The 27696-nt window shown below is 36.8% G+C and overlaps 1 protein-coding gene across 2 annotated transcripts; it reads right to left on the bottom strand.

The window, feature by feature from the left end:
• On the bottom strand, positions 1-26719 carry snx27a (sorting nexin 27a). 2 transcript variants are annotated; one of them, XR_013817451.1, is made up of 14 exons: positions 26230-26664; positions 14829-15060; positions 14554-14746; positions 11664-11728; positions 11473-11577; positions 9819-9897; positions 7638-7801; positions 7176-7265; positions 6264-6413; positions 5092-5220; positions 4921-4980; positions 4790-4838; positions 1922-2728; positions 1-1686 (listed from the first exon to the last, which is right to left on the bottom strand). XR_013817451.1 is itself a non-coding variant. In XM_079828752.1 (13 exons), exons 1-13 carry the CDS (start codon positions 26547-26549, stop codon positions 2661-2663), a joined length of 1704 nt encoding a protein of 567 aa, XP_079684878.1. In that variant the 5' UTR covers positions 26550-26719; the 3' UTR covers positions 1-2660. The 2 variants fall into 2 exon arrangements, 1 of the variants encoding a protein (XP_079684878.1); XM_079828752.1 differs by having other exon boundaries at positions 1-2728; positions 26230-26719.
• Between the last annotated feature and the right edge of the window lie 977 nt (positions 26720-27696).

Consider the following 27696-nt stretch of genomic DNA (forward strand, 5'->3'; position numbering starts at 1 on the left):
CCAATAGGTCATTTTATTTAAAATAGTATGTTACAATGCTTCAACCTACATGATGTTTCTCAAAGGTTTGTCTTTTTTTATAACTCTGGTTAGTTTAACCTTCACACATTTCAGATATAAAACTATTGTATCCCGATATTATTGTTAATTTACGCCATTATCTAGGCTACATTAAATAATGCACGCCTGTTTATCTCCTTCAAGTAGGCCTATGCATTATATCTTTTGTCATACAAAGCCCCTTTCTAAACCCATCACAGCAAAGGCCTTGTTTCAATCCCGTCGATTTAGCAGAAAAATAAATTAAAGTTTTCAGTCAGAAAAGCTACAAAGACTCTGTCAGTACTACACATAAGCAGTCAAATTTACAGATGAAGCGCAGAACACAGACAAATAGCCGTTAAACTGGTCAGTAATCGTCCAAACACACCAATTTTTGGGGAAAACACTGAAAACATTAATAATACTTTCAAGGTGGGCCAAAAGTTAGGAAAACACTCAGTGGAAGGATAAGAGTAGGTTAGTGTTTTAAGTTTTAAACTGAAGCGTTATGATCTTAAATGGTGCAGTTCAAGTTAATGACAAAAAAAAAAAAAAAAAAAATCATCCATGTTATAAATACATTCTGGTACATTCATATTCTCCCCACCCCGGCCCAGCACATTGACACAAAAGAAGAAACACTGACCAAACAACTAATATTTTAGCGCTGGTGAACATGACGAGGAGGAACACTTTTGACATTTTCCAAACAATTCAAAAAGTGTCGCACCTGCACTCCTGACGAAAGGACAAATTACACGACTGTAAAACACACAAGCCTAACTTTTTTTTTTTTCCATTCACATTGATAAACTGGCTGAACTAATCAAACACGGAAATAATCAGGACTGAAGACAAATTAAATTTTTGTAAATACGAATAGACCACAGATGCTACTGTGCTGCTGTAATAGGAGTCTTTACTCTAACCAGAGAGCAATCTGATGTAGAACACACACGCACGCACGCACGCACACACACACAATATACAAACTCACTTATTGATCAAGGTATCGTAGCCAAGGTGGCTTAAGCATTTGGATAGGGATAAGCTCATTTATCACAGTATTGTGCTGGAATGGAATGGTGAAAGCTTCTGACTTGCATTAAACATGCATGTCTGTTAAGAAAATGTTAAGCTGTGCCTTGTCCTATGATGAGGGGGGCGACTAGGGTCCTTTATGGTATATCTTTTTGGCTATACCATTTTCTCTACTATGCATTAAAAGAGAAAATAGCCAGTTTTTTTGTAGTGGTCTAAATTAGCTGTTATTTTAGCACACTGTGGGGAATTTGTACTTGAGTTTGAGACTAGTTGCCTTTAGCTGTCTTAGTTCTTATTATCGAAAACATATAAGAGAGAAAAGTGATAAGACACTTCTGAGAACACAATATTCTCCCCTTCAGATGTTGTCAGCATTTGTCTCTCTACGCCGCCACTGCAGTCTTGAACAATAAATAACACAAAAACAAACTCAGACGAGGACTCACTCGATGATTTCCCTCTGAGGTCAACAAATGAACTGTATCCTGAGCGCAGCTACTTATGCGTTTGATTCTGGGGCCCCCTACAGGTCGCCTGTGCGAACTACACTTAACCTTAAAGGGATAGTTCACCCAAAAATGAAACTTCTGTCATCATTTACTCCCTCAAGTTGTTCCAAACCTATATGAATATATTTCTTCTGCTTAACACAAAATATATTTTGAAGAATGTCAACGGGGTCCATCGACTGGTTGGTTGTGTTCAGCAGAAGAAAGATATTCATACAGGCTTGGAACAACTTAAGGGAGTAAATGATGACAGAAGTTTCATTTTTGGGTGAACTATCCCTTTAATATCTGTCCATATACACTCCTGTCCTTAATTACACAATCACTCACTCACACACGCACGCACACACTTCCCATGTCACTGCTCCCACAGACTTGTTTCCTCCTCATTTAATTGAAATAAAATGAGCTAATTTTAGCAATACTGGGAAAATCAAGCAATAATGCCATCGCAATATTCTTTTAGAGAGATCCCACACTAATTGTTTGTATGGTGACCTTGCTACACAAATTAATATATATTTTTTTGTTAAGGCATGATTTCCCCCTCCCATATATATAGTTTTATCAAACAATTGTGATAGTGGCTGCCATTCCAAATCACAAAGTGGTCATTTGTTACTACGCTGCTCTGATAACAGTGCCGATGCAGCCTTACTTTAGCTAATGCTCTCCAAAATCCAGCCAGTAGACTTAAAGAAGAGCTCGTCTCCTAAACCAATGCGTGGAAGATCTTTAGATCTCGTCCTATGTGGTATTTTACATGTACTTATGCGAGTTCAAAGTATCTATTGATGAAATGACAGCAGAAAACCATCGGTGCTCTTGATCTGGGGTGGAACATCCCTGCAGCGTCTGCTTTGCCATGATGATGGCATTTTGCATTGCTGTGGTTGCCATATGGAAAGCTCTGCATCTGAAAGGCACACTTTTGTCTCCGTGGAAACGTGGTTGGTATGGTGTCGCTGGGGTGTTGCCGTGGTAACATGGTCATTATGGTGGTCTACTCAAGTGTGATGATCCAGCGCAATTTATGCTGTTCCACAGGGGGTCTAGACAGGGGTTTTAGGAAGTTGCAATTTCACCCCCTAGGTGGCGCCATCCCTTCTGTTGCTCCAGCGGCGAGAGGTATTCTACAATACACAAGTGTTTCATTAGCTTGATTCCATTTAAAGGAGTTTCAAAGCTTTTTTGCCCTATGGATTTTTAAATGAAACCTTCTGCTCTACAGGTTCTCTAAGTTTAAAATCACACCTACATTCTCACTGGAGTACACACCAGTCATTTTATATATATATATATATATATATATCCTGAGTAAAATGTCAAAACAAAAAATATCTAGGGAATCACCAAAGTGCAATAATGATTCTGCATTCAGTTAGTGTAAGTGGCGATCGATAGTGGATAATAATATAAAACGAACTGACAAGGTTGTGCTGTTGAGGCTCTCGCAGCCTCTCGAGGAGAAAATCGAAAACAAATGAGCGCCGCTCATACAAAGAAACTCAGTTAACATACACGGTTAAATTTGTGTAGTTTTTATATTTATAACATATGATACAGTTAAGCAACATCACACTAACAAGAGTGTTGTTTTCCTGAATACCATCACGACTGAAAATTACACTGATTTCATACACCAGTTCCATAAACAATTAATTAACATTAAGTCACTTACATTTTAGATGCAATATGGACTGTTTTTGTTCTATTTCAGCAGCGAAAATAGTTCCAAACATATATCACAGCAGAACCGTAACGCATCTCACAGCAACAGCGTGTTACTGAATGATTCAGCGTTTTAATGAATCGGTTGAATCAAAGATTCAATGACCTATTCGTAGACGACCGCCAAATTCTTGAATGAATCAGCCGTTTCACTGAATCGCTCGGTCACATACTGCCACCTACTGGTGGTTTAGTTTAATCTTTCCAACATTTCTTATTTGTATATTCAAAAATATTTAAAATAATCCCATAACATTATTTAATGCAGTAGTAATTTTTCAGTGTAAATTATTTAATTTGATTGGTAACAGCCTATAGTGTTTTATTCTAATTTAATTTATAGATCAAATTTAAGAATATAAAAGGAAAGCTGAAGCATATCCTATATTTAATAAGATTATGGAAAAATGCCCTTTATAAAAAGGTAAAAATATCACAAATATGCATATTTACATACATACATACACACACACACACATATATACATATATACATATATATATATATATACATATATACATATACATATATATATATATATATATATATATATATATATATATATATATATATATATATATATATATACATTTATTCATTCAATTTCATACTTAAATGCTGCTGTACAGCTCTGAGCTGCCAGTGTAAATATTATATATATCATTTGTAAAAAAAAAAAATTTTTTTTATATTATACAATAATACACTAGGAATGTGTACAAGGGTTTTTTTTAAGTAAAGTTTTAAGTTTAAGTAAGGTTTGTATGTGTAATGTGTGTGTGTGTGTGTGTATATATATATATATATATATATATATATATATATATATATATATATATATATATATATATATATATATATATATATATATATATATATATATATATATATATATATATATATATATATATATATATATATATATATATATATATATATATATATATATATATATATATATATATATACACACACACCAAGAAAACTGTAATACTGTAATACAAAATTTCACTTTCACTTTTCATAAATTAAAATAATATATTACAATTTATTTCCAAGATTTTTTGTATTTTAAATATTTACTTTGCACGAGCACAACTGAAATGTTCGAATATATTATTTGCTCAATGAATAAAACAGTGTTCAATAATAAAAAGCACATTTGATGGAGTATTTCCAATCTATGCTCGCCTACAGTGCATTGGAATCAATGTTTCTGCATTCTGTTTTACATAATAAAGGAATACATTTGATCTTCCGAGAAAGTTCAGGGTTCATTTTATGCACCGATGGCTGAAATGAGCATCACACGCATGACATGTGACTTTGTACTCATGCTTGAATGTAAATGTGGTAAGTATGAACCAGTATTTCTGGTTTCTGTGAGTATGGTCATCACATGAGTACGCTTGGAAAAATCCCATTAACTTGTGTGTGATAAAATGAGGGCAAAAGGTTCTTACCATTATTACTACAGTTCTTATTGCCTTTGTCTGAGGCCTCCTCTTCAACCTTTAACATATCAGAGAGAAACTCATTAACAAATGACAAGAAAGGTAAAGAAGCTAAAGCAGAAATGTGTGCAAGTTAATACCTCTTTCCTCCATTTCAGCTCACAGAAAATCCTCTCAAAGCACTCGTGCATGTAGTTAAACTGGAGAAGGGAACACAAGCACACACAACCAGGGCTTATTTCTGTTCAAAATGTTCTGATAAACATAATTCAGCATGTAAGTAATAAAGCAATAATTTTTGGGCGACTTACATAAGGAGTGAATATTTTGACCCAGCGAGGTTTCTTTTCTCCCCGTACATACTCAAAGCAGAAGGCCATTCCCTCCTCATCTGTGTCCCATCTTTGCATTTCTGACCATTCGAACAGAATCACCTGATTCTGAGAGTCAGAGATAAAGTGTTACTATGGGCGAACAAATCCAACATGTTCTCATAAAACCATTTCACACCGCACTGACAGATGTCAACCAATGTGAACAATCACCAGATTACAGTACAACACTTCTCAAACTTCTATTATATTAAAAGCCTTCTACGCCTTAAAGGGGTACTTCAGTGCTGGGAAGATGACTGTGTATTTAAACTGGGTCATTTAGGTAGTAGAAGTGTGAAATTATTTTAGAATTTGGTGCCTTCTAGACTGAGAAAAGACAGAAAATGTATTTTTGTCTCATGTCTCAAGAAAGATAACAACTCCAAGAATGCACTTGCTTCGCTGCCCAACGAGGCCACTCCCTAAGCCACGGCTACTGGTTATCACTTACCCACCATGACACCGCCCCCACCGTCGTTTTGATTTTCATAGTAATAAAATAATTTCGTTCAGTTAGAGAATACACACTACAATTAAAAACTGAACATGTCTTTTCAATAAAGCGCAAATGAGCCGAATGAAAGTCACGGCAAAAACGCAGCAGGAGTCAGATTTCATTCATCATGAGAGCGAAGAGCTGAGGTAAACGCGGCAGTCATTCACAACGCGTGTCCAGTCTGGTGTTTTCAGATCATGCCTATGGAAGCTTAACTTTCATAAGAATTAATTGAAAAGTTGAAACACTCACTTTGCTCCGCAACGCTCCGTTATGAATGCCTGAGCCGAGCGGCCGTGCACATTTACATTCTGAGTGAGATCCCACCCCTATGGGCGGGTTGATAACATGCGGAACTAGCTCCTACTACTGGCTGTAGTCTCTAGCCTCTGGCCAAAAAATCCTCAGATGATGCAAAATGACAATATTTGCGTCATCGGAGGATTTTTTCCAGAAATAAAATGCATAATTCTCTCATCTCAGAGGGACATGAGGGGGGAAAGTACGATAATTTGAATATACCACCGGGTTTCTACTGATACAAAGCTTAATGCTAATCGCTGAAGTAACCCTTTAAAATGATGTCTGTACATTCTGAGCATCATTCACCCACCTCAAGAGTGCCATCCTCAGTGCAGGCGTGTAGCTTGAAGTGCTTCATGCTGATGGCCGTGATCACATGACCTTTCCTCCGTGAGTCACATGCACAGTGAGGGAAAGCCACCTCGTTATACCCCTCACATGAGCGCAAAAGACTCAGATACTGCGGGAGAAAGATCACAGAAAAGAAGGAAAACAAATGTTAATTTTGCGTTGAAACAAAACGCCTTTACATATTATTAATAGATTTTGATTTGTGACAAAAAGGTAGTGTTCAGGTTACATTTCACCCCAAAATAAGGAAAAAATAAATATAATTCAATGTATCGTACCCAACGTTGTTAAAAAATTATTCATTCAAACAAATCTAAAATAAAATATAAATATTAGATAGAAAACTTGAAATGAAAAATGTTGCCACGGCAAAAAAAACGGAAAAAACTATTTACAATAATTAAATCACTATTAATAAATATTTAAAAACTAAAATAATAGGGAAAAAGACACACAAAAAAACAAATCACTAAAACTTAAACTGAAAGAATATAAAAAATAGAATATAGAAAACTCTAACAATATAAAATAATACTAAATAACACTAAACTTACACTTTGTGCCATATTATATTTAATTTTTGCATTACTCTAATGAGAATTATTTTTTGCCTTACAGTAATAAGAATGTGTAATGTAATAGAAATGTATTGAAAAAAAAAAAAAACAGTTACAGTGCAAATAAATAAATAAAAAAGCACCCCCAAATTGTGCTTGATTTTATTATTATTATTAAAATAATTTATTTTTATTTGATTTTGAGGTGAAATGTGACCTGGACATGTTGTTGACAGGGTTTCAATAAAAAGATAAATAGCATTTAAATGTTGCATTTTATTTAAAAACTCTGTGACGGATAAAGTATGAGAGACCGTTGTCATCTTTCTCTGTTCTGCTAGTTTTTGGAGCTGGTACGCATTATCCTCTGCTTTAATGAATCCCTTCTTCACATCATCCTGTGCCTGAAGAAAAGAGACCAAAACACAGACTATATGAGATGAGAAGCTCACTGATATGATTATATGAGGTTAAGCTGAAGTACCGTTAGCCCTGTTTCTCTGGCGCATAAGGTCTATATAAATATGCAGAATAAAACGTAAAGTGAAACCAAACGAGCATGGTATTAGATGATGCATTAACCTGACACCTCGGCTAGCTGTTCAAAGTCCATTTGTGCTGTTTATGGTCTGCATTGACTGTAATGTGTAAAGTGTTCGTGTTTATTGCTTTTGTGTACATGAGTCCATCATAATGACCATGATAAGGTCTGGAGACGCTATATATTACTTAATCTGCAATAAAAAAAAAGAGAATTGACAATAACTCGGGCTGACCTGATGGAAGCAGTAGTGTAGGGCCAGTGGGTTGTCCCGCAGCAGTTCCTCTTCCTGTGTGCTGAAGAGCCACTTGCGCACCGTGAGACACGTCCCCGGGACAGCTGACGTGTAGTTCTGAACATACAGCTTGTGCGGAAACTCATTAGGAGCCAATTTACGCACTTTAGGAAGAAATGGTGCAAGTGACAACACAGAAAAAGACGACAAGAGAGAGATTTTCAGTAAATATTGCAAACGGTTTACCGTTTCATGGTAAATTTACTGTAATTTATTAAATCACATTAGATATCTTTATATGAGGAACAGAATTAAATACTGTAATATACACTAAAAATCTTGATATCTGCTATAGGTACACTACCGTTCAAAGTTTAGGGTCAAGTAACAAAAAACCCTTGAGTTTGCAGAAATGCAATCTCAATTTTCAAATAAATGCTTTTCTCTTTATTCAAACTGGCTACCAGTTTCTCTCTGTATCTGGCCAAGCGTGCTATTTGAGCGAAGTAAACAAAAATGTAATTTAAAAGAAATGTTTCCATAATGTGGTCGCCGTTTACTTCTCACACCATCTGTAAACTCTTGCATTACCAAGGAAACAACTGACACATTTATATTACATTCCAAAGAGTTGAGCAACGAGAACGGTTTGGCCTGACAGTGGAAAAGTGGCCGTGCTTTCCACAAAAATATTAAGCAGCAAAAACGGCTTTCAACATTGATAATAAAAAATCTTTCCTGAGCAGAAAATCAGCATATTAGAATGATTTCGGAAGGATCATGTGACACTGAAGACTGGAGTAATGATGCTGAAAATTCAGCAATTCTCACTATTAACTAGCTGCTTATTAGCTTGCATATTGCTAGCATATTGGCTATTTATTAATACTTATAAAGCACATATTAAAGGAACACTCCACTTTTTTGAAAAATAGGCTCATTTTCCAACTCCCCTAGAGTAAAAAGTAAAAAGTGGTTTTACCGTTTTCAAATACATTCAGCCGATCTCCGGGGTAGCACTTTTAGCATAGCTTAGCATAGATCATTGAATCTGATTAGACCGTTAGCATCTCGCTCAAAAAAATGACCAGTTTCTCAATATTTTTCCTATTTAAAACTTGACTCTTCTGTAGTTACATTGTGTACTAAGACCGATGGAAAATGAAAAGTTTCTAGACTGATATGGCTAGGAACTATACTCTCATTCCTGCGTAATAATAAAGGAACTTTGCTGCCGTACCATGGGTGCAGCGGCGCAATGATATTACGCACAGCGCCTAAAAATAGCCCCCAGCACACTCCCTGTGCAGGCAGGTTGTCACGGTGCTGTGTAATATCATTGCGCCACTGCACCCATTTGCAGCAAAGTTCCTTGATTATTACGCAGGAATGAGAGTATAGTTCCTAGCCATATCAGTCTAGAAACTTTTCATTTTCCATCGGTCTTAGTACACAATGTAACTACAGAAGTGTACATTTTAAATAAGAAAAATATTGAAACTCACTGGTCATTTTTGAGCAAGATGCTAACGGTCTAATCAGATTCAATGATTTATGCTAAGCTATGCTAAAAGTGCTACCGCCAGACCCGGAGATCGGCTGAATGGATTCGAAAACAGTAAAACTCAACCGTTTAAATCTAGGAGAGTTGGAAAATGAGCCTATTTTCCCAAAAAGTGGAGTGTTCCTTTAATGCCTTATTCTGCATGACCATATTCTACATCCCTTAATCCTACCCAATACCTAAACTTAACCACTACCACAACTACCTTACTAACTATTAATTAACTATAAATTAAGAGTTTGAAGAGGCAAAAGTCAAAATATGTGTTCCCCGAACTAAAGTTTGACTAAACATTCTTCTATAAATGTATGCAAGAAGGGTTTTGCAAATGATTTACACAGAAATTCGTTCTGTTTATGTTTCATTAACAAGGCCCAATGTCCTTATGAGCTCAGTAGCACCTTATCGGAGCTTGCCAGCTGGGGCAAAACATTGTTCGTCTGATTGAGAAGAGATCACAAAGCGGCAGTTTAATTGCTGTTAAAAAGAATCATAAGTGCAATTACTTTTGACTTCATAACAAGGTCATCTGCTTTCCTCAGTGAATGTCTAAATGTTTTCTTCCCTTCGTGTTAGAAACTAACTCAAAACACAGACACTTGAAGGAAAATGCTCACCAAACGAGTGGTTAATAACTTCAAAGAGAGCAAAGTAACTGGCCATGATGCTGTCCATCCCAACCTTCATGACGAGAGCCTGAAAAAGGGAAAATGACACTTATTTATGACTAAGATGAGCTTCTGTTAAGGTCACTGAGTTGATATTTAAAGGGGTCATGGATTTTTGTTTATATTAAAAAAATTAATTCCTTGAGGTTTACTTATAATGTTCATAAAGTTTCTTTTTTGTGCAAAAAGTAAATAATATATATATAGAAAAAATATTTTCAACTCTCATTCTGAACCTTTTTAACAACGCTATGCCAGCTTATGTGGCTATTTTCATGGCAAGAAAAATGTATGGTACAACTATATCAGGTTTGTACAATTTATTATTTGTTAAAAACTCTAAAACTATATTTGGTCTAACAAAAGAGTTAACGGAGTAAAAAAAGTTTCTCACCAGCACAATCTAATAAAACATGCTCAATGATAAGAGTTTTGACAGACAGTACATGTTGGTGGATCTTCTCCTAATATTAAAAACTTGTGTGCCAATCTGGAATGGCCTATGCTACAACGGCGGGTATAAACAAGCTGGTCTCAAATTGATTTGAGAATTGATAGAAACTTCCTCCAACATTGGAGCTGATTTCATGGAGTTTGTTCATAATATATAGAACCCATTCTGTTTGCAATATGTTATTAATATATTGGTTTTAGATCCACTGGAGGTACGGTGCAAATTTTGAGGTCTGCTGATAATGCCTCTTTCTGCTTTTTTCCTTTGATTCCACAGCGTCCAGGTACCTAACTAAACCAGATATTAAATTGATAACCCTCTAGTTTAAGAAGTTGAGTGCTGGGTGATGGTCTGGTTTTAAGGGGCGGCTCTTTTGAGGCTTGTCAGCAAACGGCCACGGTTATGATTGGCTAATGCAGACGCCACGTTAATGTGACGTATGGCATCAAACTACTACAAGAACGATTCAAGAGCAGATGGCTCACTCAGCTGGCGCAGCTTCTCAAGAGCGGCTGCACGACACCGCTGTTCCACGATTGGCCGGATTCACAGATGACAGCGATGATGCGTTTGCGTTTACTCTGACGCCTTCAGTTCCGCTAATTCTCACGAATCTGTATTTTTATAACAGTAAAAGCTGTTTTCATGTAACCATAATGTTATATTTGCCATGTTTATCAAAATAAAACTGATAAAAAAATATATTGGCCTCCATTTATTGGTATTTAAATAGTATAGGCTTATGTTGACATTTATTCTTGTACAGATGTGTAGACCACGTCAGTGATTAGAATGTGTTTGTTTTTGGTGTGACGCTCGCATCCGGTGTTGACAGGTGTAAGCAAGTGACCAATTGTGGGCGGGGCCTATAGTGCGCTGACACATAATTATATGTCGATGTCTTGCTCTGGAGGCAGTTATAAGCAAATGTATCTGCCCATGTGACGTCACAGATCCCCCAATGTTCATTAGTTTGATTAAATAAATACTTTGTTTATAATGAAGAGGACGTTTTAAGCTATGAAACTTGCAGGATGTTTTAATGTTACAAAACCTCTCATGTGTCAAAAGATCAATGCAAATTTGATCTCTCATGTCATGACCCCTTTAAAAAGTCAGATTGTGTTGCATAAACATATGACATTTTACCTGGTAAACCTGGTCAGTGGTGCTATTCTTTCGGACTCGAACTGAAGCTGTGGTTTTATCAGGCAGCGCTATCCGTAACTCAACATCTGTTATGCCGTTGTGGTTCTATAACATGAAACGGTGTCAAACAGTGTTGTTGAGCCAAAACACTTCCACACAGATCTATACAGTTTTTGCACACACATACTTACCTCGTTTGATTCAGACAGGAATTCTTGCATAATGTCACTTTCACCTATGATCCGCACTGAGCACACTAAAAAGAGATAGAAGTCAAGAGAGACAGGATATACATTTATATAGAGTTTAGCAGAAGTGCAGCATCTACTGTCAAATACTGTCAACAAGTGTACAAAACCACTTCCGTAGTGGCTTAGATGTGTGAACAAGTGTACAAAACCAATAGTGGCTTCCTCAGTGGTTGCAAAGATGACAATACAAAACATCCTTACACAAACATAAAACAATCTGTAATAAAAGTAAAAATTAATTAATCAACCAATAAAAATCAAGAAAATTCTTAAGATAATTTCTAAGAAGTTCATAAGAAAGTTCCTAAGTGCCATTCTTGAAATTCTCAAAAATGTTCTAAACATCTTTTTTTTTTTTCTTAAGAAGAAAATGACAGGCTGTGGTATTATTGAAAGACTCGCTAAAAGAAAAACACCTCAAAGCTCGTATTTTTATCCTGCCGGCAGATTTCAGTAGTTGTCATAATAAGCGTGCAGACTATTTTCGTCATGACTGACTTGACAGGAGTTAATGTGCCGTTGTCAAGTTAAAAGAGCCTCTCTCAAGATGATACAGCGAATATTCCCATTCATTTGCGCCCCGTCTTTTTGCACTCTCTCTTGAGTGAACGCGTCCTGTATCTGTGTGCTGCCTATCAAGTATAGCCTCCACGTTGACTCTAGTAATCACTATTTTAATGATCGATCTGTGTCACTTGTACTAGTAACATCATATGAGGGCTCCAGACTTACATTTGAGAGCACTAAGTTCTACAGATGGTGGCGCTGGAGAAGTTAATTTAATCATAAGTGCAGTTACTAATAATATTACATGTTTGTTTATTGGAAATTTAACAGTGAAGCACTGAGCTTGAATTGATATGCATATTGATATGATAAGATTAACTTTTATTAACAAAAGTAATGTGCAAAAAACACATTTTTATAGGGAAAATTTGTATTTTAATCTACTCTTATTAAATGTACTTTTGTTCTTCTATAGTATCACCCTGAACAAAAAGGAGCACTCTTTACTTGTTTTCTGTGTAATTCAGTCACAATTTGAAGAAAATTTTGTTTTTCATGAGACTTTAGTTGCGTTTCCACCGCAGGAACTTTCCCCAGGAACTAGGAACTTTGGGGTGGTACTCGGTGTGTTTCGACCGCAGTAACCAGGGTCTAAATGAAGTTCCGGGTAAATATTTCCCCCTCCAAACGGCCCTGCTCCCGAGGTAGTACTTTTTCAAAGTTCCGGAACTTTTGAGGTGGGACTTGGCCGCTGAACATGCTGATCGGTTGAGCTCACATAGCGTTTCATTTCAACCGGCATTTTTAAAATTCTTGCGAGGTTCGTTCTGCGTTCAGTAAATATCAGTCTTGCTCTTTCTGTCCGATGGCGCGTGTTGTTTATAATTTTAAATCTAGCTTTACGAGCTTTCAGAATACGCTTTAGTATCAGTGCTTGTAAAAACTGCCGTTTTGTTAATTACATCTTTAGTAAACCAATATAACTAGCAAAAGCAGCGCTGCTTGCATCTCCTCCATACTTGTTATTGTTGCAGACAGTGTCGCGCAAAAATGATTACTGTCCATTGGTGACTGGGAGGAGCACTGTCCTACATCACCGGACTAATTTGCCTAATCTTCATGGTACTTTAGACCGCAGTGGAAACGCAGACAGCAGCAGGTCTGGGGGAAAAAAAGTTCCTGTAAAAAAAATTCCTGGTACAAATTGTTCTGGGTAATTTCGGTGGAAAACGGGGCTATAGTGACTTTTTTCCATATATTAAAGGAACACTCCACTTTATTTTGAAAATAGGCTCATTTTCCAAGTCCCTTAGAGTTAAACAGTTGAGATTTACCGTTTTTGATTTCTTTTGCGCACAAAAACTATTGTCGTCGCATCGTAAAATTATTGTAGAGTCACTGTGGTGAGATGGACTTTGTAACAACGTTTTAAGTGCCTTTTATGGGTCTTGGGAGTATTAATGTACTGAATGCCAATGGAGGCCTATCTGAAGCCTTTCTCAGCCATCAGCTTTCAACAAAAATATCTTCATTTGTGTTCCAAATATGAACGGAGGTCTTACGGGTGTCGAACGACATGAGGGTGAGTAATTAATGACAGAATTTTCATTTTTGGGTGAACTAACCCTTTAAAAGGTCGTACAAACCGAGATGAATAATATACATTCAACTATTATGCCAAAATAATACCATGTGGTGTTACTCCACAGTGAATGTTGGTGGTTTGTGAACTGAAACCCCTGACCTTCGTTCATAGCTCAATGTTTCTCCTGGTTTCCACGTCAGTGCTGTTTGATCTGATATCTGTGGTTTATAACAGAATTCTGTGGCAAACACTTCCCACTAAATCTCGCAGTAGCGATGTTATTAATACTGTGGCGAATTCAAACACTTTCTCATTGGATCTCTCAGCCTCAGCGCTGTGTAGTAACAGTGTCACGTGATAGAGATCGGCCCGTGTATGAGCTCACGCTGCGCTGTCTATTATTGATCTGAGCTGATAAACGGTCCGTGTAGCTCAAACGAGCCATTTGATGTTTCTCATGTGTAACAGAAATGGCAGCTCTTATCAGTTGGGCACCGTGGTGGTCGCACCAGTGCAACCGCTAACAAAATTTCGTTTGGTCGCAGTCTGGAGCCCTGTTATATGTATCTAGTGTTATGTTGTAATGTTTAATCTTTGAAACAACCCAATAAATGAATTAAACATCTTACCTTTGGAAATTTAAGACAGTTTGGTGGTTATCCTAACTGAACTAAGGCCTAATCCTGGCTTAATCTAAGCCCTGTCTGTGAAACCAGGCCTTAATGTCCCCTCTCTCACCTCTCTCCAGGTATTCCTCCAATCCCCTCCTGCGAGCGTCCAGCTGTTGTTCAGACAAAGAGAAGGGCCACTTCCCTGGCAGCTTCGGGAAGGTGTAGTTGGAAAACTCTCTCTTCAGGTTCTGATGAAGTATTGAGAACTCCCGGTAACGCTTCGAGCACATCTGTCTGCCCGACATGTACACATTATACACCTAAGACAGGAGGAAACTAAGATTTTTAGCACTAAACAACTGCCAAAAAGTAAAAAGCTTTTATTATTTTTGTGCAACTCACCACAAACTTCTCGGAGTGCTGTTCCACATGTTTGTATGTGGGGACTGAAATGGGGACGGCCTGCTTGTCGCTGTAGTCGTAATTGGGCTGCACTGCACTTTCTTCGCCGACGTCAAGTCCATCCGTTTCCTGTGCCGGGACAGAGAGCACGGTCAACACCAGCTCCCTCTCTCCGGCCCTGATCAGATCCACGACCTGCTTGTGCGTCGCCCCCTCGACACTCACCCTGTTACTGCGGGAGAAATGGAAAAAAGTGGGTCATGTTACACGGGTGAAATATTAAGATGGAATTGGGGTCGGTTAATCTTTATTACTGCTTTTGAAAGAAGTCTCACATACTCACCAAGGCTGCATATTTAACTAAAAAATTGAAAAACTAGTACAAAAAAAAAAAAAACTTTTCTATTTTAATATATTTTAAAATGTCATTTATTTCTGATTTGGCAATTACTCCAGTTTTCAGTGTCACATGATCGTTCAGGAATCATTCTTATATGCTGCTCAACATTTTTTTATTATAATTTTTTTTTATTATATTTTATTTTTATTACATAATTTTTTTTCAGGATTCATTGATGAATAGAAAGTTCGAAAGAGCACAGCATTTATTTGAAACAGATTTTTTTTGTAACATTAATGTATTTATTGCCATTTCTGATCAATTGAATGCATCTTTGCTGAATAAAAATATAAAATAAATCGTACAAACCCCACACTTTATGAATGGCACTGTATGTCTTTAGATATTCAAAAGCTCAAAGGCATTGAGAGAACCCATTTGCCCACGCAGAGCAAAAACGGGCTTTATTTTAAAAATGTAACTGTGATTTGCATGCAAATCAGCCCTTTAACATACAGTTTTAATTGGACATCTGCAATAAGCATTGAGATGTTAAATAATAAAACAATCCAAACATTGTTTCTTCACCATTAAAGCAAAGGCTACTCTCTTTAAACTGGTATAATAAGCCAATTTACAGAAATGAAACAAAGGTTTACATTTCATGTAGGGAACTGCTTATGTCTTTTTCAAAAAGTCTCTGGTTATGAAGGTTTTTTTCCCAGCTGGTTTACAGGGGTTTTCAGCTAATAAAGGTTGAGGGTCACTGGGATCTCTCCATACAGTTATGAATTATTGTTTGCATATGCACATGATCCCACCAACAGTGACACAGATAGCACATGCCACCTGCCCGCCACTTATTACCACCATCACTAATTCATAAACCAGGTGACAGATGGAGGAAGACAGTAATGGAGGTATATTTCATCATGATGGCATAGAAAAATGAGACAAAGCTGACAGACCAGCTTTCTACACAACCACAGACTGAAATCCATTCATGATTTGATTATATCAAAAGGGTGAGGGAAATTAAAAATGCAAGGCTCTTCTGGTATTATTAATTTACATCCTCAAAAAGAGAAAACATACATTAATCGAAATACATCAACGACATAAACAAACAGTGTCTCTAGTACTCTAAATAAATACTTTCAGAAAAAAGTATACTTGTATTCTCTCTCATAACTTTAATAACAAGAAATAGTAAGGATTATTATGGGGTCTCTTAACTTAGGACGTCCGAACTGTCCATGGCCAAATCTATGCCAATGCATCATACTTTAAACCAATTCAATAAAAAATCACGTGCTCAAAAACTTGAACATGCTGAACAATGAGTTTGAAACAGGAACAAACTGTTGTGTAACATGACATTCACATGACTGCAATGATTCCCTGATACTTCCTCATTTCAGATAGGAATTACTGTTAAAATTCTAAAGATACCATATTGATTTTCTTTTCCTTCTTTAACACATTCGTGTTTATGTCATTGGACTGAAGACAGGGATGGTGTTCACCAAAGACTGTAAATGGAAAACAGCTCATAAACAAACTCAGCCTTGGTTTGTGAACCTACTCCTTCTTCCTCAAAGGAGTTCCTCAGGAAACCAGCCTTGGGCAAATTAAACCTTTTACGTACTAGGATTATTTCCAAAATGAAAAAGAAAAAGGTCATGTCAAAGCATTACACACACACACACACAAAACTCGAAAGTTCCAGTTCCCAATTATTCATCACAAATGGCCAGTAAATTAAAGGGTCCAGATGCAACAAATGTGAGATATAATATATAACATCCACATACATACATACATACATATATATATATATATATATATATATATATGTCTATATATGTTATTTATATTACATAAATAAATATATAGGCTATATATATATATAATTATTTATATTTGTTATTTATATTACATAAATAATTTTTTACATATTATATTATTATATTAGGCATATTTTACATATTTATATTAATTTATATATAGGCTATATGCCTCTCGTGTGCGCTTTTGTCTCAGTGGTGCTATTTAACGAAGGCTATTTAATTTAACAAAGTGTCGCTGCTCACACTAGCCTACCGTGATTGTATATTACTTATTATATATATTTATATTATATATGTTTACATATTCATATTAATTTATATATCTCGTGTGCGCTTTTGTCTCAGTGGTTCAAATATTTAACGAAGGCTATTTAATTTAACAAAGTGTCGCACACTACTGTGATTGTAAGCCTGCCAGACGGATATCTTTTTCGATAGCCTTTTAATGAAATTGGAATTTCAGAATCACATAGCCAACTTATATTTAATTGCCTACAATAGATTATTTATTGATTATATTGAATGAAATTTCGCAGGCACAGCTTATTTGTAGTCAATCTTTCCCAAACAGAGTTGGAAGAGAGTTAAAACTTACCAGTACTGAGGCAGGTCCAGCTCAGTTTGTTCTTTCTGAAGCCGTGTTTTTTTTTTTTTTTTCGCCAGCTATGGGAGAAATCGGTCACCAGCGGTCGACGCAAACCCATGCGTTCTTCTTCTGCTTTCATGACTTCTATCTCCCTACCCGCTATTCTCGGCTGCGCAACCATGTGAGAGAATTGTGTTAAGCACGTGCAATTAAAACGTGCACGTCCTGCTTATGCGCCTGTATTTTATGCTTTAGTAAAATTAAATTCAAATTATAGGCTAAAAGACATTACACAGGTACAAATGGAATGTTATAATGGAACATTGCGCTCCCCAACTCGCGAAAGGTCGGATTTGCTCCATCTTTTGATTAAGTTTTGTTTATAAAACCTTGAATCCATATAAGACACACGTCATTAGACACAATCCATGTCATTAGAATCAATGAATCCATGGAATTAGACACAACGTGCACACGTGCAGGCCAATGTGATGGCGGTGACAATCTTAGGCGTCACGTGACCGCGGTATTGCGGTAATGCGGTAACCGGCCCAGCCCTATTCGACAGCTGTCCCTTTAAGAGCGAACACGGATACGGTTACATGCAGTTGCACAAACGTTCACTCGCGAGTCACGACAGGGTTTACGTGCATATACTCGTCAAGAGGGTCATTTAGTACATACATTTGTGTATATCTGACCATTTCAGCACAATTTGTTCTCACAAGCTTTTTGTGAGATGGCCTGTGTGTGTGTGTGTGTGTGTGTGTGTGTGTGTGTGTGTGTGTGTGTGTGTGTGTGAGCGTGCGAGTGCTGAGCGGTTTGAACACTGGCAAGACTTAAAAATAAATGCAAATGATAAACTTTAGTGACAATGCAACACTGCCTCGATTGTGCAAGTGGCAAATGTCAACAGTGGCAAATCCTGTGTCAACTGTGCAGCTCGATTTTAGTGCAGATGCGATGATATGAAACCATTTGAGCATTTTGAAAGGGAGAGAGAGCGCGTGCGCACGCGGTGATTCACTCGCGCTGTTTATCAACTTACGTCTCACAGAAAGTTTTCAAATGACTGCGTAAGTTATTTAATATAGAAATAGGAATTGTACCTCACCTTTCGCATTATAATTATTTTACCCACGCTGGAAAGAGAATGAGACGGTGTCGCTGCGTATCATGCCCTAGCTCTCACGGCAGGCACGGGTTTTATGTGTCGTCAGCTGCGATCGGTTCATGAGATCGGCCTTTTTAGAGACCACCGATCAATCATCCCAAAGCGATTATCGGCAGATAGAGATCGGTTGCCGGTCAATCGGAGCACCCCTACAAACTAAAAACTTTGAATTAAATTGGTGCGGTATCCTGTTATAGATAAAAGTCAACCATGCTTGTTGACAGTTCTGTTCTGTGGGAAGGGTATGAAAAGTGCTCACATCCCCAGCACAGGCTGGAACATAACATTTATATACATGATCTGCCATTTCGCATTTCCGCTTCACAATACCTGAAGAATTACTTATGATACGGCTTTGCAGGTCCACGTTAATACTGCCTGGCCTAAAACATGGGCTGGTATATGCAAAACCTAGGGGTGTAAATATTAATGATCCCAGGATTCTTTTGCACGCACAAGATTTGCATATGAAGGAGGAAACAATGGTGTTTGAGGCTCATGGTACGTCAGTTCCATGTACAGAACTCTTTATTATTCAACTATGCCAAGGTAAATACAGTTTTCCATTCTATGGCACCTTTAATGTACTAAGAATAGGGATGAAACGATTACCGGTTTCACGGTAAACCACGATAAAATTTAGTGACGGTTAGTAATAAAATTTAATTATCATTAAAACCGCGTGTGATTATCACGATTGTGAAAACTCGCGGTAAATCTTGTCCAGTCAGTCTGACGCATGCACAGCGCACCGCTGTTTTCTGAATGAGAAGAAATGGCAGATGGCAGTGACAGCACTCGGGGATCTCAGCATCTAAAAGGACCAAATCTGAGGTGTGGTCATATTTTGGCTTTTACAAAAGTCCTGAGGGAAACTTAATCGAAGATGGTCACCCTGTCTGCAGAACATGCCAGAAGAAAGTCGCTGTAATAAGGGAAACACTTCAAAACTACGAACGCAAGGCAAGTGGACTTTGACCTCAATACCAAAACTACGTCTGGGAAATAATAACGTGAAGCGAACGAACAAATTCAGACAAAACTAGGGTGACATTTAAGGGATAATAATCAGGGCTTGACATTAACAACCGCCATTTGCGGGTGTAACGTTATTTAGGCTGCACACTAGTCACTCTGGCTGTTGAACTTATTATATCAAAATCTTATCTCAAAAGCCGTCTGTTATAATCGCGTTGCGCATTATAACCACTCACAAGTGTTGCTATTGAGTTTATGAATGCAATGTCTCATAATCAGAGGCGTTCAGATTAGCCAGTTATGTTCAGAGCGCGCGCCGCTCTCACTCGCTGAAATATTCACTCAAAGCAGAGATAAACGTGCGATGTACACAAGAGATTCATTCATCATACAGTTGTTGACTGTTTTTGTTCTATTTCAGCAGCGAAAATAGTTTCAAACAAACACAGCAGAACCACAGAGCATCTGATGTGACTGCCATAGCGCTGGCGAATTTAGGGACCGTCTCTAAAGTTACATACAACATTGGTAACGTTATACACGTTTCTGACTTCAATAGCATTTGAAGAGAATCACAGTCATAAAACTGACTGTAAAGTGTTCATCTAGGTGTCAGGTATGATGCACACATTTTGATATTTAAAATAATCTGTCAAATCATATGGAAATATGGATATGCATTATTTCACTAGGATACTGTTTGGCCTTTAACACAAAATATGCTAGATTTAAATGCATCATTGCTGAACACTGATGAGAATATTGCTTGAGAATATATTTACAGAGATAACATTAGAGATTATATTTACAACAAATTATTATTATTTATGCATTATGCGTTGCTATTGACGACAGCCATTTAGGAAGGAAATCCCACAGAATCTAGCTTTAAAAAGTGCATAGAGCTGCTTTAGTTATTTGTTGTTTGTTGAATTTCAAATATAAAACTTGTTGAAATGTTTTAAGTGTGTGCATCTGTTCTTTTTGAACACTTTCATCTCACTTTCAACAAAACCGTGATAATATTGATAACCGTGATAATTTGGGTCACTATAATCGTGATGTTAAATTTCCATACCGTTTCATCCCTAATGTATGTATGTATGTATGTATGTATGTATGTATGTATGTATGTATGTATGTATGTATGTATGTATGTATGTATGTATGTATGTATGTACAATCATTAGCCTAAAAAGTATTCGTTAAATAGCCTTGAACCACTGAGACAAAAGCGCACACCACACGAGATACGTAAAATAATATATGTAAATGTTATAAAATATAAAAAATAAATATAAATAATAAAAGTAGCATAATATAGGCTACAATCAAGGTAGTGTGAGCAGCGAGTGAGTGACTACACTTTGTTAAATTAAATAGCCTTGAGCCTTCGTTATTCTTCATTAACCACTGAGACAAAAGCGCACACAAGATGTAAATTGTAAATGTAAATTAATAGCCTGAATATTTAAAAATATGTAATATAAAAATATAAATACTATAAATATAAATAATATATTATATTATATGGGCGGGTGTGCGCGAAAGTCATTATAGTTTAAGTGATTGTTTGATGACGACGACTGCAATCTGAAATTAAAAATATTGGAAATAAATAAACAAATAAATATACATTACTGATCAATACCGATAAAAAAAAATTTGTTTGTTTGTCTTTGTTTATGCTGTTCCATCTTCAGATCTGTCAGTCGTGATCTGATCTGCTCTCTCAGCAAAAAATATGAAGGCTGGGATGTAAACCATGGTCTAGTCTAGATTTCGTTTTGCCAGCACTTTTTTTTCAGATATCATTCCATTTCTGTTCTAATTGTTCCTGTTCTAAACGTGAAAAAATAAATGTAAAATAAACATGTTCCTTATTATGTTCAATTGCCTGCGCTGGTGTGTGCGTGTGCGGCTGTGCGCGAAAGTCGAGCGGGAGCCCTTTAAAGCGGTTTACCGCTGAACCGCGGGAATTTCTTGCTTTTCAACCCCGGTAAGAAAAAAATCCATACCGTCCCAGCCCTACTGTCGAATAAACTGCTGCTGTCTCTGAGTTTCTCGTTGTCTTGTGTTGTTTGATGAACCTTTATGACACTCACTGCTCTTGAATGACTAACTTTTGCAACTTTAAGTGTAAGGATTAATCTAATTTAATTTATTCAGGGAAGACCAATATTAATTTACATTTGATTTCTTATTAAATGTCTTTAGTATTTCTTACCTCAATACTAATGTTAGACCTACCTGAAAATTTGTCTTTAAAAACAAAAATGCACTGCATGATCAAATATTTAGGTGAGATAATTTTATACATTTATTATATACATTTATTTGTGAAAGATGGCCTACAGTAGCCTTAAGTTATCTCATTTTCTAAAATAAACACTTGGTGGTTCTTCAAGATCTTGCCTATTTCTACAGTTTTTTTCTCAATACAGTTCATTTAGAGTTAGTTTCATTTCTACAAATGGTGCAAACTCTGCAAGATTATAGATAAAAGATTCCCATTCCCCTGCCATTCTGTGATCGGCAATCGACAGATCATGATCTTGGTGATCGGTAATCGGCCCCAAAAATGCTGATCGGAGCATCTCTATTAGTTTGCTCTGACTAGTGTCAATTTCTTTAACGAAAATATGACGAAAAATGTTTGTTGACAACCTTTTTTTTCATGACTAAGACCATAGACTGTAAAAAAATATGGACGTAGTGTCCGTGACGTCACCCATAGGATTCTGATGAGCCGTTCTGAAGCGCAAAGTATGGACGAGATGGCCATTGCCATCTTGGCAGCGCGTCACTCCCGGATAACAGAATATGGGCAAAAAGGCGGGACGTGGGCGGAGCTGAAGTGATGCGATGACTAACAGACAGCAGATAAATGGCTATATATACCTGTCACTCGAAGTGGCCATGCCCTTAATTATGCAGAACTTTAATGCTTTATATAATGTAAACAATCGAGGCAGTGGAAGGAAGCTTATTATATTATGTTATATGATTTATGAGAAATGGGGGTGGGATTAAAAAAGTTTTCTTCCCACTCCTTTTTGGGCAAACGGGAAAATAACTTTGCACATTACATACAAGTCTTTAGTGGGGGTTTTTGTTGTTGTGTTTTTTGTTTTTTTTATTTGTGGATTAACACACACACACACACACACACACTCGATGCACAAACAGACTCGCTTCAGTTTCTTGCTCACATCGAGTTCTCTTTTGCTCTTGAACAAACAATAACAACAACACAGAGAATTTGGAGTATTCTCATATTAGGAGTCTCAAATTGACGTCTTAAATGAACTTAAAGAGTTGTGAGGAAATGAGATGCGCGGGCCGATCTTAAAGTGACAGGAGCACTGATGATGCCTGTCACTAATGTTCATCAAAGAACAACGGGAACAGAGAAAATTGTAGCTTTAATGATGATTAATCTATATTTCATTTATTATTTATGCAGTTAAGAAAGGTGTTTGATAACTAATACATTTCTGTATATGTCTAACAGGGAAGGCACAGGTAAAAATAACATTTATTATAATGGGGTTATGTAAAGATTGTTTTAAGTTCACTTAAATTAAAAGTTGTTTTTTTAAAGCCTAATAAATGTTGAGATTGGTAGCTTTCAGTTAAACTGTAATGTAACGTCATTAATGTTTCATAGATACATTAGTATCAGTGATACTGGCCTTCATTCATAAAAACATGACAATACAACACATATTTAAAATATGCTGTCAATAAATTGTTTCTACATTAATTTGGAGAGTAACTGAAATTATTACAATATCAAAACATTAAAAACATATTAATTGTGATTAATTACAGAAAAAAATGCAATTAATTGGTTAATTTTTTTAAATCGATTCCCAGCACTATCTAAAACACAATCATCCGTTGCAGTTTTCCCAGCTGTTTATTCAGGTGCATTTTTTTTGTTAACAGACTGAGAGTCCATTGCTTTTTTTGTTTTGGTTGTTTTGTTCATTTATTGTGGACATTTAAAATGCTTTCAGTTTTCAGTGTTAAATAGTCTTTAGAAATAAAAGTTGATTGATCTTTGAAAAGGTGTACCTGCATTATTATGCCATTATCATTATTTTAGATGAAAATGGTCTCAGAACGACAATATTATCGTTTATCGCAATAATTTTTTGGCTAATTTATCGTCCAGCAAAATTTGTTATCGTGACAGGCCTACACATGAGGCGTGATAAACAAGCATCATTCAAATGACTCTGTACGCAATTGGATAATCCTTCAACCAATCAGACCACAAGAGGCGTGATAAACGGGCAACGACCCATCGCTTCTCTATCAGTCATCGTGTTAAACCCGCCAATAGCGCGCCAGGTGGATAAGCCAGTCCGCAAAAGTGTAACAGAAGCAGAAGAAATTAATGTGCAGGTTTACAGCCTGAGCTGCAGGGCGAAATCAAATCGCCGGCAGATCAGGCTGGGTTTACCCAGTCTACTTAAAATACGTACTAACCAAAATATTGAACATGTTCCTAAAGATGCTCCTCAAGAATTTCCAGTAAATTACTAGAGGTCAAATGTAAAGTTCACGTTGATGTTAGGTATACAACTGAACTTGTTAAAGTAAACTTGACTGAGGCTAACAACCTTCATGTTCCCAATAACCTTTTGCATTTCCTTCCTTTTAGGAAGGGGCCAATGTTTTCATGACATTTTCAATGAATGTAACATGACAACATGGGATAAAATTAGCAAAATCAAACACATTAATTAATCAGATCTTGGTCATTCTGAGTAAATGTGAAGTTTTAAAGAGAACAATGACCGATAAAAAGTGTTTAGCATCATTTTTATTAAAAAATAGTCCCCTGACACTAGCGTGCAGTAGCCTACATGATTTCTTTGTTTATATACACATGCCCTGAGTTTATCTAATAATACACACAATTTAGATAACTGCGCATTGAGTTCACACTGAGATAGACTATCTGTGAAAAGTGGTTTGAGTGAAACCGACAACAGCACACCACCAGCATGTGAGTTTATTAGACATTGTGAAGAACTGCACCACATTCTGTGGCCCTTGTGAATCCTTATTCAACTTCTGATTTTCCCATAAGATAAAACAGTGACCCAAATACGTCTCATTTTTATAATGCTGATCATGTTACCTCTCACACCTCCAAATGACTAATGACTATGACCAGTGGCGTCGTGGCTCTTTACATACATAATGTAGCTTATGAATTAATATGCAAAGCAGATCTGTCAAATATTCACTGAAGAAGGAAGATGCTTTCTAAAAACTGTCCTCAATGTTAACACTCAAGGTTGCTCACTGCAGTAAACTCTGTAAATTATACCAGTAGATACAAATACTATTATATAGTAAAATGTCACTATAGTAAAATCATATTATCAGCATTATTGGCTAATTTATAAGATCATCTTTCTGCCTAATGTCAAAATGTACCGACAACCTTGTCAATAGTGCACATTTTCAAATATTCTCTGGTGAAGTTTAGTCATGCTTTTTAATGGCCACTGCCAATAACTATAGAGAGCACAGCGAAAACAATAAAACTGATTAGTTAAAACATTAAAATAGAAAACAGCAATACAATATTACTGTTTTTACTGTAATTTTTATCAAAATAAATGCAGCTTTGGTGAGCATTAGTGACTTTCTTTTTCTTACCGACCGAAGAGTTTGAACGGTAGTGTATATGACGAAATGAACAAAAAATAAATACAAATATGAATGTGTTCATTATCAAGGCTGGAAAGTGGATATCTTAAAATGGCCAAATATCGAGATACATCCCTGTATATATAGGCTAATGTAAAATATGTGATTTTGAAAATGTGTAACTTGTATGTAATCTTTGCTATTTTATGTGCATTATATTGGCTACATTGACCTATATTGGTATTGGCCATTTTTAAAAAAGAAAAGAAAAAGGATATCTGTTGACCACTGCACTTTTTTAAAATGGTCAATCACTTCCTAGGCCAGGATCAAGCACCATTTAGGATGCTAACATGTCATGAACTACATCAATCAGCTGTATCGATGATAAGAGATCAATATGACAGCATTGGTGATCATGCAACTGTCATGCATCAACAAGTCACTGAGTCAGAGACTCTTCTGGATGTATATGACACATAAGCACAAGCTGGCTATAGCACACGAATTATTGAACACACCAAACCGATGACCCTGTTGCACAACAACCGTTCTGCGTTTAAGAACTTCCAGTACGTGTTATCTGCTCAAGCCTTACATAATAATGATCTGTTTATTGCATTAGCAGGGATGTGTTGGCATGCACGGCCACGAAAGCTTAAACAAGTCCACGGAACCTTGTGCTAATGTGTAAAAATAACGCCAAGCCACCGGTGACTGTGTGTCAAACTGGCTGACAGCAGAGCAAAGCTGATTCCCAGGCTATAAATGAGAAATAAAGTGGAAAATAAAAGACTTACACCTCAAGTATTCTGTCTCCTTTCACGATACCGGCCCGGTCCGCGGCCCCCCCGGGTAGCACGGCGCTTACATGCTGGAGAGGAGCGTACAGCTCCCCGTTAATGCTCCGCAGTTGGCCGCCTTCACTGACTTGTCCGCGGACGTTGAATCCGTATCCCGATTCTGACTTTACGATCCGAACCACGCGCGGACCCGAAGTCACCAAGGTCGGGGTCTGGCTACCAGAACCCACCATCCCCGATTCGTTATCGCGGGGCGCTGTGGGCAGCAGTGACGGAGGAGCGGGCCGAGCAGTCTCGTCTCCTTCGCTTTCCGCCATCTTTAACGTGTTATTCACCCCCTCTCCTCCCGGAGGCCTTCAAAACAACAAGCCAGAAATACGCGTGACCCGCCCAACCATCACAAGACTTCTTTCACTTTCACAGACTGTGTCCAGTGTCTTTAGAGGAGGCCAGAAGGCCTCTGTGGAGGTTGTCCGTTTGTTTTGGTGAATTATGTAAGAGGTAACAGTAACAGTACGTTTACAATGCACAGCTGAAATGCTGCAATCATTGTTTTACACATAATAAAAAGAGACATGGTGAAATAGGCTACCAGAATATTACCAGGCATGTTGCCAAAATAAAATGTTATAATAGCTATTGTTGTAATTTTGTTACAGCTGTTGTGTAAACATTGAACTCAATAAAACCACATTCTGACAAGTTAACTTTCAGATTCAGATCTTTTATTTGTTCAGAACATTTTACGGAATGTTTACTGTTTATTTTTTTCTGTAGGCTGCTATGTTGTAACAACATACACTATTGGGGTAGCAGGTCAAATCAGAAATTTTCACTGGAATAAATTGAAACAACTGGCCCTATCTCTCTATATTTTGTGCCCAGTCATTCATTAGTAAGAATAAGTGGTGTCTTTTGACTATTTAGATGGCAATGTATGTGTGATATGACAATGATAATGCAATAAATTACATAGGCTATACATTTTGACAAAACATAGCCTACATTTGAATAAAACAATATTGTCCAAACTATGACAATCACACTGCTGTTTGTTAGAGCATCGTGGTTGATTTGTTACCACAGGTCGAATAGTATAACACATTTTATTTATTATTATTTTTTATTTTTATTTTATTCATGTCTGAAAAGTGTTTGCCAATGGATGTAGTAGAGCTTGTGCAGATCTTTTCTGCCCTCTTGTGGCATAAAAGAAAACATACGAACCATAACTATTTGGAGAATAAAACGTGTTTGCTCACTGGCTGGTTTGCTATTTGTGTTTTTAGCAGTGCAAACAAAGTGGCTAACTGTCAGCAACATTGGCAAAAGCCCTGTGTAAGTAAACAAAACTAGCATGGCAACCAGAGAACAACCAGGATGCATAAGATCTTATCATGCATTTGTCTTGTGCCAGTGGGGAAGGCTTAATTTTAATCCCCATTATTTATCTTTATTATTATT

Source organism: Gobio gobio (assembly GCF_949357685.1).
Source record: "Gobio gobio genome assembly, chromosome: 11".
Lineage (NCBI taxonomy): Eukaryota > Metazoa > Chordata > Actinopteri > Cypriniformes > Gobionidae > Gobio > Gobio gobio.

Bases quoted from the DNA above. Each gene is read 5' to 3' on its own strand.
- snx27a (XM_079828752.1), bottom strand. From the start codon at position 26,549: ATGGCGGAAAGCGAAGGAGACGAGACTGCTCGGCCCGCTCCTCCGTCA. The intron at 15,061-26,229 runs GTAAGTCTTTTA...TTTCTCCCGCAG, and splicing joins GGAGACAGAATACTTGAGGT to TAACAGGGTGAGTGTCGAGG. The intron at 9,898-11,472 runs GTAAAATGTCAT...TCCCTTTTTCAG, and splicing joins CCACTGACCAGGTTTACCAG to GCTCTCGTCATGAAGGTTGG.